The sequence below is a fragment of the Argopecten irradians genome, chromosome 7, assembly GCF_041381155.1.
Source record: "Argopecten irradians isolate NY chromosome 7, Ai_NY, whole genome shotgun sequence".
Taxonomy (NCBI): Eukaryota; Metazoa; Mollusca; class Bivalvia; order Pectinida; family Pectinidae; genus Argopecten; species Argopecten irradians.
The window spans coordinates 21,454,362-21,473,968 of record NC_091140.1 but is presented as its reverse complement, the minus strand read 5'-3'; the positions used below and the strand labels follow the sequence as shown (position 1 = coordinate 21,473,968).

Here is a 19,607-nt window from a genome sequence, read left to right as displayed (position 1 = left end):
TTGTAGGTAAAGGGAGATAAATCATTACCTGAGCACCCCGTCATCATCAAGGCCACAGCCTTCCACAAAACCTCGCTCAATCTTCTTATTCTCATATTTCTTTACGAATGTCTGAAATACAAAATTTGAATTTTGTTTTAGAAAACATAAAGCTGATCATACTTTATACCATCAAATATTTGTAGTTTCTTTCTTTCATGATTTACAGCTTTCAAGTCAGCTTGTGGATAGAAACATTCATGGTTAGCTTATTGAATAATGATAACAGCAACATATGTAATACATGATTCATAGTTTTTTATATTCACAGATTGTTGTTCCCTGTCTCTATATCTTGCATGTCTGACTAGTTATAACATACCATATAGCAGCTTATTTTCGCGGGATTTACATTTTTTGCAATTATTTGGAACATTTCTGTCATCTCAAAATTTTGTGCAGCGCAATATTGAGAAATAGTTGAATCATACATACTCTGAAATTCTCACCATAAAAATTCACTTTCTCGTTTTTAGTTAAATAACTGGCCTAAATGTAGAACATTGATTATATATCAACAGATACAAGTCACAGGGACCTGTCACATTCTTGTAAATATATCCAAGCATCTAAAATTGATAATTATATTGCTACAAATCACAGGGACCTGTCACATTCTTGTAAATATACCCAGGCATCCAAGATTGATAAATAAATTGATACAAATCACAGGGACCTGTCACATTCTTGTAAATATATCCAAGTGTCTAATTTTGATGAATTTAAATTGATACAAATCACAGGGACCTGTTGTATTCTTGTAAATATACCCAACCATGTAAGTTTTACACACAAATCACAGGGACTTATCACATTCTTGTAAATATATCCAAGTGTCTAATTTTGATATACAGATCACAGGGACCTGTAACATCTTTGTAAACATACCAAGGCATCTAAGTTTCATAAATTTAAAGTCCTTAACAACATTATGGGGATGGGATAGACTCTGTATTGAATAATTATTCAGAGGGTCAATAAAAACACTTTTAATGATTGCTTGCTACTGTAAGATAATTTGATTTAGAAATACTCCAGTAGTACAAAAGTACTAATATTACTCACCACTGGCTCTTCCATCATATGGTTCATGGTTATTTTTATTGTTCCTCCTTCCCCAAGGGCTGCTATAAGGGGATACAAGGTGGTTTTCACTTGTGGGTTTTTGTTCAGAAGTTCACCTTTATGCTAAAATAAAATGTTTAAAAGTTAAGAATAGTGACAGCAGCCAATTTGCCCAGGTTCTGCTGTGGCTATTCTCCAGATTAAATGTAAAATCCTCGATTTCCAGGGGTTACGATCACTTATGACGTCTACACCCCTGGAATATGCCAAAACAAAATTGAAGGCTCTATATGCGACATCAGGTGAGCAGGTAGTTTGGTTATTTGATGTACATAAAAGTAATCTAATAACAGTACATAGAATGGCAAACACTTGACAAATCATTATATCAAATCCAGTAAGTAATGTAATACTGTCTACATAACCTTGATTTATTACATAAAATAAGAGCATCCGTTCACTTTAATCATGAAATAAACTAATATTTTTGTTGTTGTTTACTGGTGTATGAACTGCAACTTTCTGTAGATACTTTAAAGAAAAAAGCATCACAGTATGTGCCAAATTATTGTTGTAATCTCATCAACTGTTTATATGAATAATGTTCATGTAAAAATGACTTTGTAAAACTATATACCAAACATAAAACGGCAATGTAATATTTAAATGTTTTATTTTACGAGGAGACATTATCTTAATCTCCTGTTTGATATCAATTTGCTGTGATAGTTTCTATACATACGGTGAGTTTATCTTACGTGTCGTTCTTACCATTCTATTTGCTGAAATTATATACAAAGGAAAATTCATTCCAGCACAAACAAAAACAAGGACATAGTCATTCAGATCCCCCGCCAATGGAGATATCAAAGCTGAAGTAAGTTTGATTGTGGAGACTTATATGTATGAAAAAAAACCCAGGAAAAATGAAGTTGAGCTAAAGAAAAATGGAGTATAATTCAAGTAGAGCGGGGCTGCAATTGTTGAATCAGGTATACAGCCTTGACATTTATATTAGACTATATACACAAAGATGGGTGGAGTTTTGCAAAGTAACATTTACCATTTACCATGATATTTTCAGCAATGTTTCCATGGTAACGGAAAAAGTGCAAAAAATGAAAACCTAAAAATAGCAAAAGGTACTACAAGACCATAAGAACAATGTGTCTATGAAGTTTCATGGAAATATCTCTGCTGGTTTTAGAGTTGTGCTCCGGAAACGATTCTTACACAAAAATCTGCCATTTTCAGCAATGTTTCCATGGTTACAGAAAAAAGTACAAAAAGTGAAAACCTTAAAATAGCAAAAGGCACTACTAGACCATAAGACCAATGTGTCTATGAAGTTTCGTGGAAATATCTCTTCTGGTTTTAGAGTTATGCTCCGGAAACGAACCTGGTACAAAAATATGATATTTTCAGCAATGTTTCCATGGTTACGGAAAAAATGCAAAAAATGAAAACCTAAAAATAGCAAAAGGCACTACTAGACCATAAGATCAATGTGTGTATGAAGTTTCGTGGAAATATTCCTACTGGTTTTATAGTTATGCTCCGGAAACAATTCGTACGGACGGACGGACGGAACCCATTTGTATTCGTTGGGCGGGGGATAATAACTAAACAGTACATATTGAATAATGTATGTACATGTACGTATTATATGAAAAAAAAAAGAATAAAACAATACTGACCCTTTCTCCATTTACAGTTGTGAAGAACTTGTAATTGTTGGTAGAAGGAGTGTACTCGGAGTCCCAATCTCCATCAATACCAAACCCATACACTTTACCAGCAGCAGTTTCAAAGCTGCAAAGTCAATTGTAATGATCAATCTCTAAACAAAGTTAGAACATTTGTTATTGTTTAGATGTAACATGGAAACATGTTGGAGAAACTATGATTTTACAAATTCTGAAATCAGTACGAAATTTAAACTGGGTCATACCTAGACTGTCCAATGAACTTGTAGTAAGAAACTTTTCACTTCCCATGATGTCTTGGGCACCCAACAGTATGCCAGGCCTTTCTCCTGTCACCAAATATACCAGTAATGGCAATGGGATATGAGACAACAGCCTGTTCTTAGATGGATGACTGTGCACATAGCATCCCCGGTAAGTTTTTGACCTTACCTGTCTATTACCCCGCCGACATCATTTGACCTTACCTGTCTACTTCCCCGCCGACATAATTTGACCTTACCTCTCTATTTCCTCGCTGACATCATTTGACCTTACCTCTCTACTTCCCCGCTGACACTGTTTGACCTTACCTGTCTACTTCCCCGCCGACATCATTTGACCTTACCTGTCTATTTCCCCGCTGACATCGTTAGACCTTACCTCTCTACTTCCTGCTGACATCGTTTGACCTTACCTGACTATTTCCCCGCTGACATCGTTTGACCTTACCTCTCTACTTCCTGCCGACATCGTTTGACCTTACCTGACTATTTCCCCGCTGACATCGTTTGACCTGTTACCTGTCTATTTCCCCGCTGACATCGTTTGACCTTACCTGTCTATTTCCCCGCTGACATCGTTTGACCTTACCTGTCTATTTCCCCGCTGACACTGTTTGACCTTACCTGTCTATTTTCCCGCTGACATTGTTTGACCTTACCTGTCTATTTCCCCGCTGACATTGTTTGACCTTACCTCTCTACTTCCCCGCCGACATCGACGTCAGTTCCCATTGGGTCGTGTTTATGACAGATGACATCAAAGATACAGCCAAGTAGTATGCCGACTTTCTCCCCGGAGCCACTCTCTGAGACGTCACATCTTACCTCGTAGTAGGGATGTGATCTTGTCAGCATTTGATGAGAATAAAAGCACCCTATTACCTCACCTTTCCCAAAATTCCTGTATTAAAAAAAAATTAAAATTCTTCGAAAATGATTTTCATAAAATTATTCTAAATGTTAATGAAAAAAGATATCAATGAATAAAGTTGTTTTCTATATTCTCAAATATGTGCACCAAAGCTGTACAATGGATCTTTAAAATTATAAACCGAAGTTTTGAAATCTCTAAACCACAAGACTCGGGTTAGACAGTTTAATTTACCATATTCGACCCAATACGTTTTCAGGGCACTTGAACAAATATTACTTTTTGACCCTTATCTATATATCCTGAATATTATAACAATATGAAGTACCTGAATGTGTCAGACCCTACAGCCTACAAACTTCAGGTTATAACAGTATGGAGTACCTGAATGTGTCAGACCCTACAGTCTACAAACATCAGGTTATAACAGTATGGAGTACCTGAGTGTGTCAGACCCTACAGTCTACAAACTTCAGGTTATAACAGTATGGAGTACCTGAGTGTGTCAGACCCTACAGTCTACAAACTTCAGGTTATAACAGTATGGAGTACCTGAGTGTGTCAGACCCTACAGTCTACAAACTTCAGTTATAACATATGGAGTACCTGAGTTGTGTCAGACCCTACAGTCTACAAACTTCAGGTTATAACAGTATGGAGTACCTGAGTGTGTCAGACCCTACAGTCTACAAACTTCATGTTATAACAGTATAAAGTACCCGAGTGTGCCAGACCCTACAGTCTACAAACTTCATGTTATAACAGTATGGAGTACCTGTGTATGTCAGACCCTACAGTCTACAAACTTCATGTTATAACAGTATGGAGTACCTGAGTGTGTCAGACCCTACAGTCTACAAAACTTCATGTTATAACAGTTATGGAGTACCTGAGTGTGTCAGACCCTACAGTCTACAAACTTCATGTTATAACAGTATGGAGTACCTGAGTGTGTCAGACCCTACAGTCTACAAACTTCAGGTTATAACAGTATGGAGTACCTGAGTGTGTCAGACCCTACAGTCTACAAACTTCATGTTATAACAGTATGGAGTACCTGAGTGTGTCAGACCCTACAGTCTACAAACTTCATGTTATAACAGTATAAGTACCTGAGTGTGTCAGACCCTACAGTCTACAAACTTCAGGTTATAACAGTATGGAGTACCTGAGTGTGTCAGACCCTACAGTCTACAAACTTCATGTTATAACAGTATGGAGTACCTGAGTGTGTCAGACCCTACAGTCTACAAACTTCATGTTATAACAGTATGGAGTACCTGAGTGTGTCAGACCCTACAGTCTACAAACTTCAGGTTATAACAGTATGAAGTACCTGAGTGTGTCAGACCCTACAGTCTACAAACTTCAGGTTATAACAGTATGGAGTACCTGAGTGTGTCAGACCCTACAGTCTACAAACTTCAGGTTATAACAGTATGAAGTACCTGAGTGTGTCAGACCCTACAGTCTACAAACATCATGATATATAACAGTATGAAGTACCTGAGTGTGTCAGACCCTACAGTCTACAAACTTCAGGTTATAACAGTATGGAGTACCTGAGTGTGTCAGACCCTACAGTCTACAAACTTCAGGTTATAACAGTATGGAGTACCTGAGTGTGTCAGACCCTACAGTCTACAAACTTCATGTTATAACAGTATGGAGTACCTGAGTGTGTCAGACCCTACAGTCTACAAACTTCATGTTATAACAGTATGGAGTACCTGAGTGTGTCAGACCCTACAGTCTACAAACTTCATGTTATAACAGTATGGAGTACCTGAGTGTGTCAGACCCTACAGTCTACAAACTTCAGTTTATAACAGTATCGTATGAGAGTACCTGAGTGTGTCAGACCCTACAGTCTACAAACTTCAGGTTATAACAGTATGGAGTACCTGAGTGTGTCAGACCCTACAGTCTACAAACTTCAGGTTATAACAGTATGGAGTACCTGAGTGTGTCAGACCCTACAGTCTACAAACTTCAGGTTATAACAGTATGGAGTACCTGAGTGTGTCAGACCCTACAGTCTACAAACTTCATGTTATAACAGTATGGAGTACCTGAGTGTGTCAGACCCTACAGTCTACAAACTTCATGTTATAACAGTATGGAGTACCTGAGTGTGTCAGACCCTACAGTCTACAAACTTCATGTTATAACAGTATGGAGTACCTGAGTGTGTCAGACCCTACAGTCTACAAACTTCATGTTATAACAGTATGGAGTACCTGAGTGTGTCAGACCCTACATCTAAAACGTTGAGTACTGAGGGCAACCTACAGCTAAAACTTCATGTTATAACAGTATGGAGTACCTGAGTGTGTCAGACCCTACAGTCTACAAACTTCATGTTATAACAGTATGGAGTACCTGAGTGTGTCAGACCCTACAGTCTACAAACTTCATGTTATAACAGTATGGAGTACCTGAGTGTGTCAGACCCTACAGTCTACAAACTTCATGTTATAACAGTATGGAGTACCTGAGTGTGTCAGACCCTACAGTCTACAAACTTCAGGTTATAACAGTATGGAGTACCTGAGTGTGTCAGACCCTACAGTCTACTTCAGTTATAACATATGGAGTACCTGAAACCCTACAGTCTACAAACTTCATGTTATAACAGTATGGAGTACCTGAGTGTGTCAGACCCTACAGTCTACAAACTTCATGTTATAACAGTATGGAGTACCTGAGTGTGTCAGACCCTACAGTCTACAAACTTCATGTTATAACAGTATGGAGTACCTGAGTGTGTCAGACCCTACAGTCTACAAACTTCATGTTATAACAGTATGGAGTACCTGAGTGTGTCAGACCCTACAGTCTACAAACTTCATGTTATAACAGTATGGAGTACCTGAGTGTGTCAGACCCTACAGTCTACAAACTTCATGTTATAACAGTATGGAGTACCTGAGTGTGTCAGACCCTACAGTCTACAAACTTCATGTTATAACAGTATGGAGTACCTGAGTGTGTCAGACCCTACAGTCTACAAACTTCATGTTATAACAGTATGGAGTACCTGAGTGTGTCAGACCCTACAGTCTACAAACTTCATGTTATAACAGTATGGAGTACCTGAGTGTGTCAGACCCTACAGTCTACAAACTTCATGTTATAACAGTATGGAGTACCTGAGTGTGTCAGACCCTACAGTCTACAAACTTCATGTTATAACAGTATGGAGTACCTGAGTGTGTCAGACCCTACAGTCCCTTTTACAGTAGCCTACAACTCTACAACTTCAGTTATGAACAAGTCTATGTTATAGTACCTGAGTGTGTCAGACCCTACAGTCTACAAAATCATGTTATAACAGTATGAGTACCTGAGTGTGTCAGACCCTACAGTCTACAAACTTCATGTTATAACAGTATGGAGTACCTGAGTGTGTCAGACCCTACAGTCTACAAACTTCAGTTATAACAGTATGGAGTACCTGAGTGTGTCAGACCCTACAGTCTATAAACTTCATGTTATAACAGTATGGAGTACCTGAGTGTGTCAGACCCTACAGTCTACAAACTTCATGTTATACAGTATGGAGTACCTGAGTGTGTCAGACCCTACAGTCTACAAACTTCATGTTATAACAGTATGAAGTACCTGAGTGTGTCAGACCCTACAGTCTACAAACTTCATGTTATAACAGTATGGAGTACCTGAGTGTGTCAGACCCTACAGTCTACAAACTTCAGGTTATAACAGTATGGAGTACCTGAGTGTGTCAGACCCTACAGTCTACAAACTTCAGGTTATAACAGTATGGAGTACCTGAATGTGTCAGACCCTACAGTCTACAAACTTCAGGTTATAACAGTATGAAGTACCTGAGTGTGTCAGACCCTACAGTCTACAAACTTCAGGTTATAACAGTATGGAGTACCTGAGTGTGTCAGACCCTACAGTCTACAAACTTCATGTTATAACAGTATGGAGTACCTGAGTGTGTCAGACCCTACAGTCTACAAACTTCATGTTATAACAGTATGGAGTACCTGAGTGTGTCAGACCCTACAGTCTACAAACTTCAGGTTATAACAGTATGGAGTACCTGAGTGTGTCAGACCCTACAGTCTACAAACTTCAGGTTATAACAGTATGGAGTACCTGAGTGTGTCAGACCCTACAGTCTACAAACTTCAGGTTATAACAGTATGGAGTACCTGAGTGTGTCAGACCCTACAGTCTACAAACTTCAGGTTATAACAGTATGGAGTACCTGAGTGTGTCAGACCCTACAGTCTACAAACTTCATGTTATAACAGTATGGAGTACCTGAGTGTGTCAGACCCTACAGTCTACAAACTTCATGTTATAACAGTATGGAGTACCTGAGTGTGTCAGACCCTACAGTCTACAAACTTCATGTTATAACAGTATAAAGTACCTGAGTGTGTCAGACCCTACAGTCTACAAACTTCATGTTATAACAGTATGGAGTACCTGAGTGTGTCAGACCCTACAGTCTACAAACTTCAGGTTATAACAGTATGGAGTACCTGAGTGTGTCAGACCCTACAGTCTACAAACTTCATGTTATAACAGTATGGAGTACCTGAGTGTGTCAGACCCTACAGTCTACAAACTTCATGTTATAACAGTATGGAGTACCTGAGTGTGTCAGACCCTACAGTCTACAAACTTCATGTTATAACAGTATGGAGTACCTGAGTGTGTCAGACCCTACAGTCTACAAACTTCAGGTTATAACAGTATGGAGTACCTGAGTGTGTCAGACCCTACAGTCTACAAAACTTCATGTTATAACAGTATGGAGTACCTGAGTGTGTCAGACCCTACAGTCTACAAACTTCAGGTTATAACAGTATGGAGTACCTGAGTGTGTCAGACCCTACAGTCTACAAACTTCATGTTATAACAGTATGGAGTACCTGAGTGTGTCAGACCCTACAGTCTACAAACTTCATGTTATAACAGTATGGAGTACCTGAGTGTGTCAGACCCTACAGCCTACAAACTTCAGGTTATAACAGTATGGAGTACCTGAGTGTGTCAGACCCTACAGTCTACAAACTTCAGGTTATAACAGTATGAGTACCTGAGTGTGTCAGACCCTACAGTCTACAAACTTCAGTTATAACAGTATGGAGTACCTGAGTGTGTCAGACCCTACAGTCTACAAACTTCATGTTATAACAGTATGGAGTACCTGAGTGTGTCAGACCCTACAGTCTACAAACTTCATGTTATAACAGTAAGTATGGAGTACCTGAGTGTGTCAGACCCTACAGTCTAACAAACTTCATGTTATAACAGTATGGAGTACCTGAGTGTGTCAGACCCTACAGTCTACAAACTTCATGTTATAACAGTATGGAGTACCTGAGTGTGTCAGACCCTACAGTCTACAAACTTCATGTTATAACAGTATGGAGTACCTGAGTGTGTCAGACCCTACAGTCTACAAACTTCATGTTATAACAGTATGGAGTACCTGAGTGTGTCAGACCCTACAGTCTACAAACTTCAGGTTATAACAGTATGGAGTACCTGAGTGTGTCAGACCCTACAGTCTACAAACTTCATGTTATAACAGTATGGAGTACCTGAGTGTGTCAGACCCTACAGTCTACAAACTTCATGTTATAACAGTATGGAGTACCTGAGTGTGTCAGACCCTACAGTCTACAAACTTCATGTTATAACAGTATGGAGTACCTGAGTGTGTCAGACCCTACAGTCTACAAACTTCAGGTTATAACAGTATGGAGTACCTGAGTGTGTCAGACCCTACAGTCTACAAACTTCAGGTTATAACAGTATGGAGTACCTGAGTGTGTCAGACCCTACAGTCATGTTATAACAGTATGAGTACCTGAGTGTGTCAGACCCTACAGTCTACAAACTTCATGTTATAACAGTATGGAGTACCTGAGTGTGTCAGACCCTACAGTCTACAAACTTCAGGTTATATAACAGTATGGAGTACCTGAGTGTGTCAGACCCTACAGTCTACAAACTTCATGTTATAACAGTATGGAGTACCTGAGTGTGTCAGACCCTACAGTCTACAAACTTCATGTTATAACAGTATGGAGTACCTGAGTGTGTCAGACCCTACAGTCTACAAACTTCAGGTTATAACAGTATGGAGTACCTGAGTGTGTCAGACCCTACAGTCTACAAACTTCAGGTTATATAACAGTATGGAGTACCTGAGTGTGTCAGACCCTACAGTCCCTACAGTTCATGTTATAACAGTATGGAGTACCTGAGTGTGTCAGACCCTACAGTCTACAAACTTCATGTTATAACAGTATGGAGTACCTGAGTGTGTCAGACCCTACAGTCTACAAACTTCATGTTATAACAGTATGGAGTACCTGAGTGTGTCAGACCCTACAGTCTATAAACTTCATGTTATAACAGTATGGAGTTACCTGAGTGTGTCAGACCCTACAGTCTATAAACTTCATGTTATAACAGTATGGAGTACCTGAGTGTGTCAGACCCTACAGTCTATAAACTTCATGTTATAACAGTATGGAGTACCTGAGTGTGTCAGACCCTACAGTCTACAAACTTCATGTTATAACAGTATGGAGTACCTGAGTGTGTCAGACCCTACAGTCTACACACTTCAGTTATAACAGTATGGAGTACCTGAGTGTGTCAGACCCTACAGTCTACAAACTTCAGGTTATAACAGTATGGAGTACCTGAGTGTGTCAGACCCTACAGTCTACAAACTTCATGTTATAACAGTATGGAGTACCTGAGTGTGTCAGACCCTACAGTCTACAAACTTCAGGTTATAACAGTATGGAGTACCTGAGTGTGTCAGACCCTACAGTCTACAAACTTCAGGTTATAACAGTATGAAGTACCTGAGTGTGTCAGACCCTACAGTCTACAAACTTCATGTTATAACAGTATGGAGTACCTGAGTGTGTCAGACCCTACAGCCTACAAACTTCATGTTATAACAGTATGAAGTACCTGAGTGTGTCAGACCCTACAGCCTACAAACTTCAGGTTATAACAGTATGAAGTACCTGAGTGTATTTCCATCTCTGATCTGGTTACATGAAGCATACACATCCAAGAAAGGTGTTGGGTCCACTTCAAACTCTTCAGTTTTCTCGACATCAAAGGATATCTCCGGCCACTTAGGATTGATGGACTCCTGTAAGTAAAGAGAAACTAAAATGTTTGGAATCTTCTTAATTTCCTACACATGAAAATAAATATGAAAATATTTACTGAACAGTGACTTAACTAGGTATAATTATTGGTGACTTGAAATATTTGTGCTCAGTAATTTCCATCAAATCTCCACAAATAATTCAACAAAATTTGAAATGCAAATATTTTGGCTATTAATGCATAGCTCGAAAATGATCACACAGCAAACAGTTTGAAAGTTAAGCTAAAATATTCATGCTAAGGAGCAAATGCGAGATAATTTCTTATCATCTGGCCAATTTTGTACCGTTGTAAGAAATTGCAGCTACGTCACTACTAACCTTACACACGACTCGAGATATTGTGTCCATCACATGATTCTTTATCTCTTTCACCTCGGCTGTCGAGTCATATGGAATTATAACTTGTACTGGATTCTTTCCCACCATGACATCAAAAAGAGGCTAAAATGATGAAAATGAGGCTTTTAATCACAGAGTTTTTGGTGTTTTTTTCCCCATATACATGAACATGCATATGTTCGAAGTATAACATCAAAAAGAATTTACAATAAAAACTTACAAGGCAAATAATTTTAACACACGATATAAATGTACTATGTTCTTATATATACAGTATTGTATAATAAATAGGGAAGTAATATTGTCTGTTATTATATCCGCCGTATTACTCTATTGCTTTCTCTATTTGGAAGCTCTATTTGTTATATGGCTGTATATAATATCAGCAAACAGAGGGGAGATAACTCACATAAACCATATTTAAACATTGGAAAGCCTTCAAAAATGAAATACTTATATATGCACTATTTCATATCACAAAGAGATAAGTCATCTATCAAAATGGTTTAATCCCTGTTAAATCTAGCTATAATAATTACATGGGCTACTGTGTTTGTGTCAGACTGGCTGTGTAATCCTGGGGATCACTTACATTGTCCAGTGTCATTTCTGTGAGGGCGACATCTAGACTTCCCATTTTACAACCTTTCACATGGTGGACCACTTCTCTGTTGACTGTCGACTGAGATTTGATGTAGGTGGCGACACTGGTCCTGATGCTGGGCTGCGGTACCACCAACACATGACCTTGTAGGTGTTCCTTCATGTTGTCTGTATACAACAAAAATGGGAGATGATTAATCTGTTCATAATCACATAACTAAATATAGGACTCTATTCATACACCTCAATTTCACATCTCTAACAATCACATATGACCTTGTACTATGGCTAATAGTCATCTTGCATCTTTCCTTCACATCAGATCACATGACCTCAGAAAAATTTCAATACCATGTTGGACAGTTGCCAGGTACTGACCTGTGGTCAGTGGGTTTTTTTTCTCTTGGTACTCTGGCTTTCCTTCATCAACAAATCTGGCACATTCTTAAATGACCCTGGCTGTTAATAGGATGTTAAACTAATAAAATCCCCATCCCTACACAGCCAAATGACATTGTCCTAACCTTTACTAGTCTTCACTATGGGACAAGCATCCGTCTTCACATTCCTATTCACCACTTTCTTTAGGTATTGCACATTTGTACCAGATGCATCAATGATGCATGTATCTTGGACAACATCACACAGCATTGCTAGGGCATGGTCTGTCAGAAGTGAGCAGCCACATACATTTATCTGGAAAGGTAAACAATAGTGAGTTTCAATTTATTTATCTGGAAACATAAACAATAGTGAGCTTTTACTTATATTTATCTGGAATAGTAACCAATTGTGAAGTATCCATCCAGAAAAGCAGACAATAGTGAGCTTCCAATTATATTTGTCAGAGTTATGAATGCATAGGTGATAGTTGAGGTGATTTAACAGAAATCATCCTCAATGCCCCAGAAGTTACTATTACTGTCAATATATCTACCCCTGGTCTATGTCATAGTAAATCTGAAGGCAGCTCAGGAGAAAAAACTGACCAATCACAAGCCTGCAGAGATTTTCTTCAGAAATTTATAGACGAGTGGTGCCCAATCTGAAAACCACATAGTTAACAATGTCCAGTGTACCGTTATTTGATTCTTTTGAAGTACATTAAAGGAGCAAATTACCTGCCTCAGCTGTTGCCACACTGATCGAGCCTTCAGTTTTACTATGACATAATATGAACAGGGAGGGGTTACCTTATTAAGTGTAGGAGCTGATGTCAGTTTGAGGATTTCCACAAGCCATTTGATTCCCCGGTCTGTCAGTAGGGTACATCCACTTAGGTCTACATCGGTTACGTTGGACAGCGGAGTCTGGAACCAGCAGGATGTAAAATCATTATTAATGACATATTGATGTTTGAGATATCAAAAGTCTTTTTTATGATTTCATTACTTTTATTATCAAAAGCTGTCAATCACTTGAGACTACTTACCTTGATTGACTGACGTAAAGTCCACAGGACAGAGTCTGTACAGTAACCATTAAAGCCAAAGTCTATCTGGGTGACATTGTCCAGCGATAAAAATGACACTTCATCCTGTAATAAAAAACATGGAATGTTACATCTCATCTGTTCTACAATTACCATAAATTATATAAACTATACAAATCAACCTTTTTGATATAAATGACATCATGTGATGGATTAAACAAATGTAGGATAAGAACTTTATTAAGAAGGAAAAAAAGCAAAGAAAATTCAGCATCCCAACAGGTTACAGAGCTTTTCCACTACTTTGGAATGTGCCAATCCATATAGATTTGAATTCAGACAACAGTGCAAAATATCAAGACGCCACCAGTGATTTTTATTCAGGTACATTCTGAGCCAAATAAAGGTCCCTTCCCCTTCAGAAATGTTGTTGTATTTTCTCAATTTTATGTAAATATTCTCTCAAATAAAGAAGAAACTCTCTAAAATACACATGTTTCACGAAAGATTAAATGTAGTGTTTTCACAATTCAAAAGGGACAGCCCCCTGAAAGTATTTAGTAAGAAAATCACTGACCATAAATGAAGGAAACAACACATGTGAAGTAATTCTGTATTTTAATATTACAGAGTTATCTGCCCTTGCAGGTAGGTATTGATTATGACGCCATGCATTTGCGAGCGTGACGTCACACTTTTCAGAGAAAATGTGACCTACGTTTTGAAGGTCAACGTGACCTACTTTTTGTGTACGAAACACCTTACTAACGGAAGACATAAACCATATATGAAGTTCAAGTGCCTTGTTATTATGCTGAAGATCGAAATACATTTCGTCTAGTTAGACTCATAATAGTATTCGAAGTATGAAAATCTAGTGTCTTATGACATAGGAGACAGAGTCCACACAGACATGCTTTTTCCTAAATGGACCGGAGATTAATGGCCCAAATGTAGGTCACAATCACTTGGTTTGGTTTGTGACACACATACTGCCTCACTTAGGTGGATCGATATATCCAGTATAAAGTAACCTATATATATGTAGCAAAGGAGTTCAGCCAAGATAACGCATGAAAGGATGATATGACATGTACATGTTTGCATAGCTCATTTTAGATTTAAGAAAATTTTTCCGTACCTTGAGGATATTGAGTGGGATGACATTGCGTAGTCTGGCAGTTTCCTTGTCGTAGGTAACGACCGTCCTATTGGACAGTAAAGGTGCATTCACATCCATGACAACGGGCTTGTGTCAGTGATCTGTCATTGTTTTAATGCCTGAAAAAAATGCGAAGTGTTTGAAACAATATATATATATTTAACATGTTATTATTCCATGTAAATATTTACAAGTATTAGCTTGGTCCTTTTAAGTGCTTCAAACAAAACGACCAGAAAAGAGAGCTTATTACAACTTCATATGTAATTTAGATAAAGAATGTACATACTTTAACTACCTATTTCTATTTCCGATAATCATAAAATTGAATATTGTTTTCAGCAGTCGGCAAGTCGAGGAAAGGGGAGATAATTCTACAAGATATCTAAGCAAAATTAAAATAGGAAAACACACCACAATATACATATATACTAATAGGTATAGGGAAAGAGGTTAATCAGAATCCTACAAGACAGCTTACCAAATCTCTACCGATACAATCCTGTTTACAAAGTGTTAACCTCTGTGTTGTTTATCAATATTTTAGTGAACACTGTAAAGTCACTGTCAGAATCTACAAGAAGTTCTTGTTAGTATATAGCTGTCTAATAGGGCCAAATGCCATATGTTCACAACCTGAAACCTAGTCTGGTACTATTACAAAGATAAAAGAGTATCGATTTGTCAGTGAACGGTTTCCGAGAATAATCAATCGAATTAATAGATCATTGAAAACATGAATAAATCATAACTGTACTCATACCAACAGCAATGAATCATCAATTATTTCCTGCTCAAAAAAAAAAGAAAGAAAGAAAAGAAAGAAAGAAAGAAAGAAAGAAAAAGAAAGAAAGAAAAAAAAAAGAAAAAAAGAAAGAAAGAAAGAAAGAAAGAAAGAAAGAAAGAAAGAAAAGAAAGAAAGAAAGAAGATTTCTTTCTTTTTTCAAACCAGTTCATAATTACTTACTATTAATAGGCAGTGTATGTGTATGTGTATATACATGCAGGTACATAAATATGGATCAGTGATTCCATTGCTGGTAATGGTAATTCTGAATTTAATCACTATATTGCAAACTAAAGGTGAATGTCAATTCAAAAAATTGCAAGGTTGAAAGAAATCTATGAACTAGTCTCATTTTATGATATAGTAACCACACTTCATTTGGTAGCGTATTGGTAATCTGGAATCTTTTGCTGTTGCTAAAGCACACAAACATGTACAAGACTTGGAAATTTACTGAGTATAATTACGAGTATAGTTATAGCTGTATACATCATAGTAGTAATACATGTGTACACTGACAACATCATTGATTGATTCTATTTAACTGAATGCCAGTGGTTGTTCTATAAATATACAACAGATTAAATATATATAGACAGATCAGAAACAAATTTATACCATTCAGTAAAATTTCCACACAGGTATGTCAAATCTAGGTCAGTTTAAGTTATTACTGGTATGTTACCGTATTTTACGGCATATAAGCTGCTATTTTTTCCTTGGAAATCAGGTGAATGACCTAACATTATTCCAGTACAACTTAAAAGTGGACAGGGATCAAAATAATTGAATCAATAGCAATACAATGTATATTTCATTCCCCTATTGGGCCCCAACAACTCCTGCCCCTGAGGGGTCAGAGCCAAAATTTATACAAGTTCTGTTCCCCTTCCCCAAGGATGTTTCTGGCTAAATTTGGTTACAATTCATGCAGAACTCTAGGACAAGTAGCGATGTATAGGATTTACCTCTATTACCCTATTGAGCCCCGCCCCTCCTGCCCCGGGGGGTCAGAGCCAAAATTTATACAAGTTCTGTTCCCCTTCCCCCAAGGATGTTTGTGGCCAAATTTGGTTACAATCCATGCAGAACTCTAGGACAAGTAGCGATTTATAGGATTTACCTCTATTTCCCCTATTGGGCCCCGCCCCTCCTGCCCCCGGGGGGTCAGAGCCAAAATTTATACAAGTTCTGTTCCCCTTCTCCCAAGGATGTTTGTGGCTAAATTTGGTTACAATCCATGCAGAACTCTAGGACAAGTAGCGATTTATAGGATTTACCTCTATTTCCCTTATTGGACCCCGCCCCTCCTGGCCCCGGGGGGTCAGAGCCAAAATTTATACAAGTTCTGTTCCCCTTCCCCAAAGGATGCTTGTGGCCATATTTGGTTACAATCCATGCAGAACTCTAGGACAAGTAGCGATTTATAGGATTTACCACTATTTCCCCTATTGGGCCCCACCCCTCCTGCCCCCAGGGGGTCAGAGCCAAAATTTATACATGTTCTGTTCCCCTTCCCCTAAAGATGTTTTTGGCCAAATTTGGTTACAATCCATGCAGAACTCTAGGACAAGTAGCGATTTATAGGATTTACCTCTATTTCCCCTATTGGGCCCAGCCCCTCCTGCCCCGGAGGGGTCAGAGCCAAAATTTATACAAGTTCTGTTCCCCTTCCCCTAAAGATGTTTTTGGCCAAATTTGGTTACAATCCATGCAGAACTCTATGACTAGTAGCGATTTAAAGGAAATGTTGACGGACGGACGGACGGACGGACGGGATGCCGCGCCATGACATAAGCTCACCTGGAAAACATTAAATCTATAGCTCTATCAAATCACCTTGATCTCCATCACACCACATCACTTTGACTTAAGCCGAGTCAAAGTTGATTGCTCGCCTACTATTGCTCAGCATATAATGATAGTGGAACAATGGGTTCGCCAATTGAAATGTGACTGTGGGGTGTGTATTGTTCAGTATCTTTGACATCTACCATGCTTCAGTGAGATAGCACTATAAAAAGTGCAAGAACTTCCATTATTGCAAGGAGACACAACACAAACATACTGCAGTCTCCCAAAGCATATCGTACAAAGGACATCTTACACTGACAACACATCACATACCTTGGACACTGTCCTTAAATGACCATAACTACCAGCTAGCTGTTAAAGGATGTTAAGCCTATTGTCAAACCAACCAACCTTAAGCTTAAATCCTACTATCTTGAATGATATAATTATATCAGCCAAAGCTGAATCCTGTTGACAATAATAATACAGATTATGTATTAATATAAAATCAACTTGACATACAAGTTCCTTGACCATCAATATGCTACATTTTGTAGCCTTGCATATAAACCTTGACCTTATGCACATGTGACTTTTGACTAACCATATCAATATTCAATCTTTGCATAATACAAAGTTATCTGTCCTTGTAAGTATATATTTAGTCTTATGAATGATCATGCTGAGTTTTTTTCCTGAAAAAAAGTGACGCAACAATTACAATTCAAATTGTTCTCAAGGGCAGATAACTCTGTAATTTGCAGAATATCATAAAGTTCTACATGAAGGGTCATAATTAGAAAAAATACATCTAGATATGAAAATCTTAACAAATATTGCTCTTAGTTAATATTAATTAAGATTTAGGATGTTTCGAAAAATTACTAAAGCATTTTATTTTCTATGTACACATAACAAGCATTGATTTTTTTCAAGAAAAATAAAACAAAATAAAAATTCACGTATAAACTCTCCTGGTCATATAATTCATCATCATAAATAAAATATTTGGAGTAAATATGTACCATATGTATATATGTACATTTATTGTACTTGTTCAACTGTATAAACTCAAGCCTCATTGTTCAAATATACTAGGAATCTGCGGATTAAGTTATGGTCAAAATAACTATAAAAGGGTCAAAGGTCAAAGTGGATTTTTACTATGTCTAAAAGCTTTGATATGTAAAAGCTTATAATATAATCATCCATTACAAGTTCAAGTTCATTTCTGGTATGTTAACACACATATGAGCCATATATTTCTTATTCCTAATTCAGATATTTGTGAAATGATGACCGTCTGCTGAAAAACGATATGAAATGCTTTCGTTTTGATGTATTTGATTCCCTTGACAGTCTAAAACAAACATACCTGACAAAGCAAAAATCCAGAATTGTGCCCTACTTCTAATCGGTGTATTGTTAATTAATTAAGCTTGTAATGTTATATAAGTATGACTGATATTAAGATTAAGTCACCATATGATGAATAATGCTGACGATAGGAATTTAAATTACCTGGCAAGTCGTCAACACATGTCGACTGATCACCTATAGATCAATCAATGGCGGATATATATCGACAAAACACAGGTAAATACCAATAATACTTTACCTAATACGTCCATGTGCGTGTGGAAAACACCACACTACAGGCATCGTCCACTTTTGGTAGTGTATCACGTCGTTTTCGCGGGCATTGCGCGTCCAAATAATCCAGTGTCTTTATAATTTTCAGCAAAACCACGCGTACGGTGCTGTTGTTCAACACGAGTGTTGATAACCGGGTAGAATATCCCAGTTATTCCCCCTTGGTATAACCTGTATATGTTGTCATAATAAACACATCTGCGAGAGGTCCATCGAGGGTAACTCGATGATCAAAGTGTGCGGATACTAGCAAGGTTATTAACATTTTATCAAAAAAAATAATATACCCATAACTACAATGTCTTTATTCCCAGTGATGTATACGTCATTGTTATGTGTAACTCATGGACGTATATGTCATTGGTGTAACTTGAACCTATTTTAGCCGTATAGTATTTTCAATTTTCACCTCTTACATGCATGTACCTTATGATAACCGCGCTCCTTTGCAGAGAGCTAAATTAACAGTCAATCGAATCCGTTATCGTTTACAGAAGCAAACATCTTCATAATTAATTTTAAAAAATCAACAAAAAAAAATCAGAAGTGAACCAAAATAGAAAACGTTTTTTTTTTTTTTTTTTTAAAGATACATACAGAAACGTACATTAGAGCATATACGACTGTATAAGAGACAGTAACCAATGGAGTATCAGAAACATATATACATGTATGTTATGTATATATGTTTCTGGGAGTATCG

General features: G+C 37.7%; 1 protein-coding gene across 1 annotated transcript in view; it reads right to left on the bottom strand.

Annotated features, from left to right (window-relative positions):
* Positions 1 to 19,045, bottom strand: part of LOC138327080 (uncharacterized) — a 114,816-nt gene extending 95,771 nt beyond the window's left edge. The window contains 12 exon segments of the mRNA XM_069273066.1: positions 29 to 111; positions 1,105 to 1,227; positions 2,802 to 2,916; positions 3,768 to 3,974; positions 10,982 to 11,112; positions 11,453 to 11,575; positions 12,066 to 12,244; positions 12,601 to 12,772; positions 13,270 to 13,386; positions 13,509 to 13,613; positions 14,650 to 14,789; positions 18,870 to 19,045. Of these exon segments, the coding sequence (XP_069129167.1) occupies positions 29 to 111; positions 1,105 to 1,227; positions 2,802 to 2,916; positions 3,768 to 3,974; positions 10,982 to 11,112; positions 11,453 to 11,575; positions 12,066 to 12,244; positions 12,601 to 12,772; positions 13,270 to 13,386; positions 13,509 to 13,613; positions 14,650 to 14,748 (1,454 nt within the window). The 5' untranslated portion in view covers positions 14,749 to 14,789; positions 18,870 to 19,045.
* Positions 19,046 to 19,607: the final 562 nt, after the last annotated feature.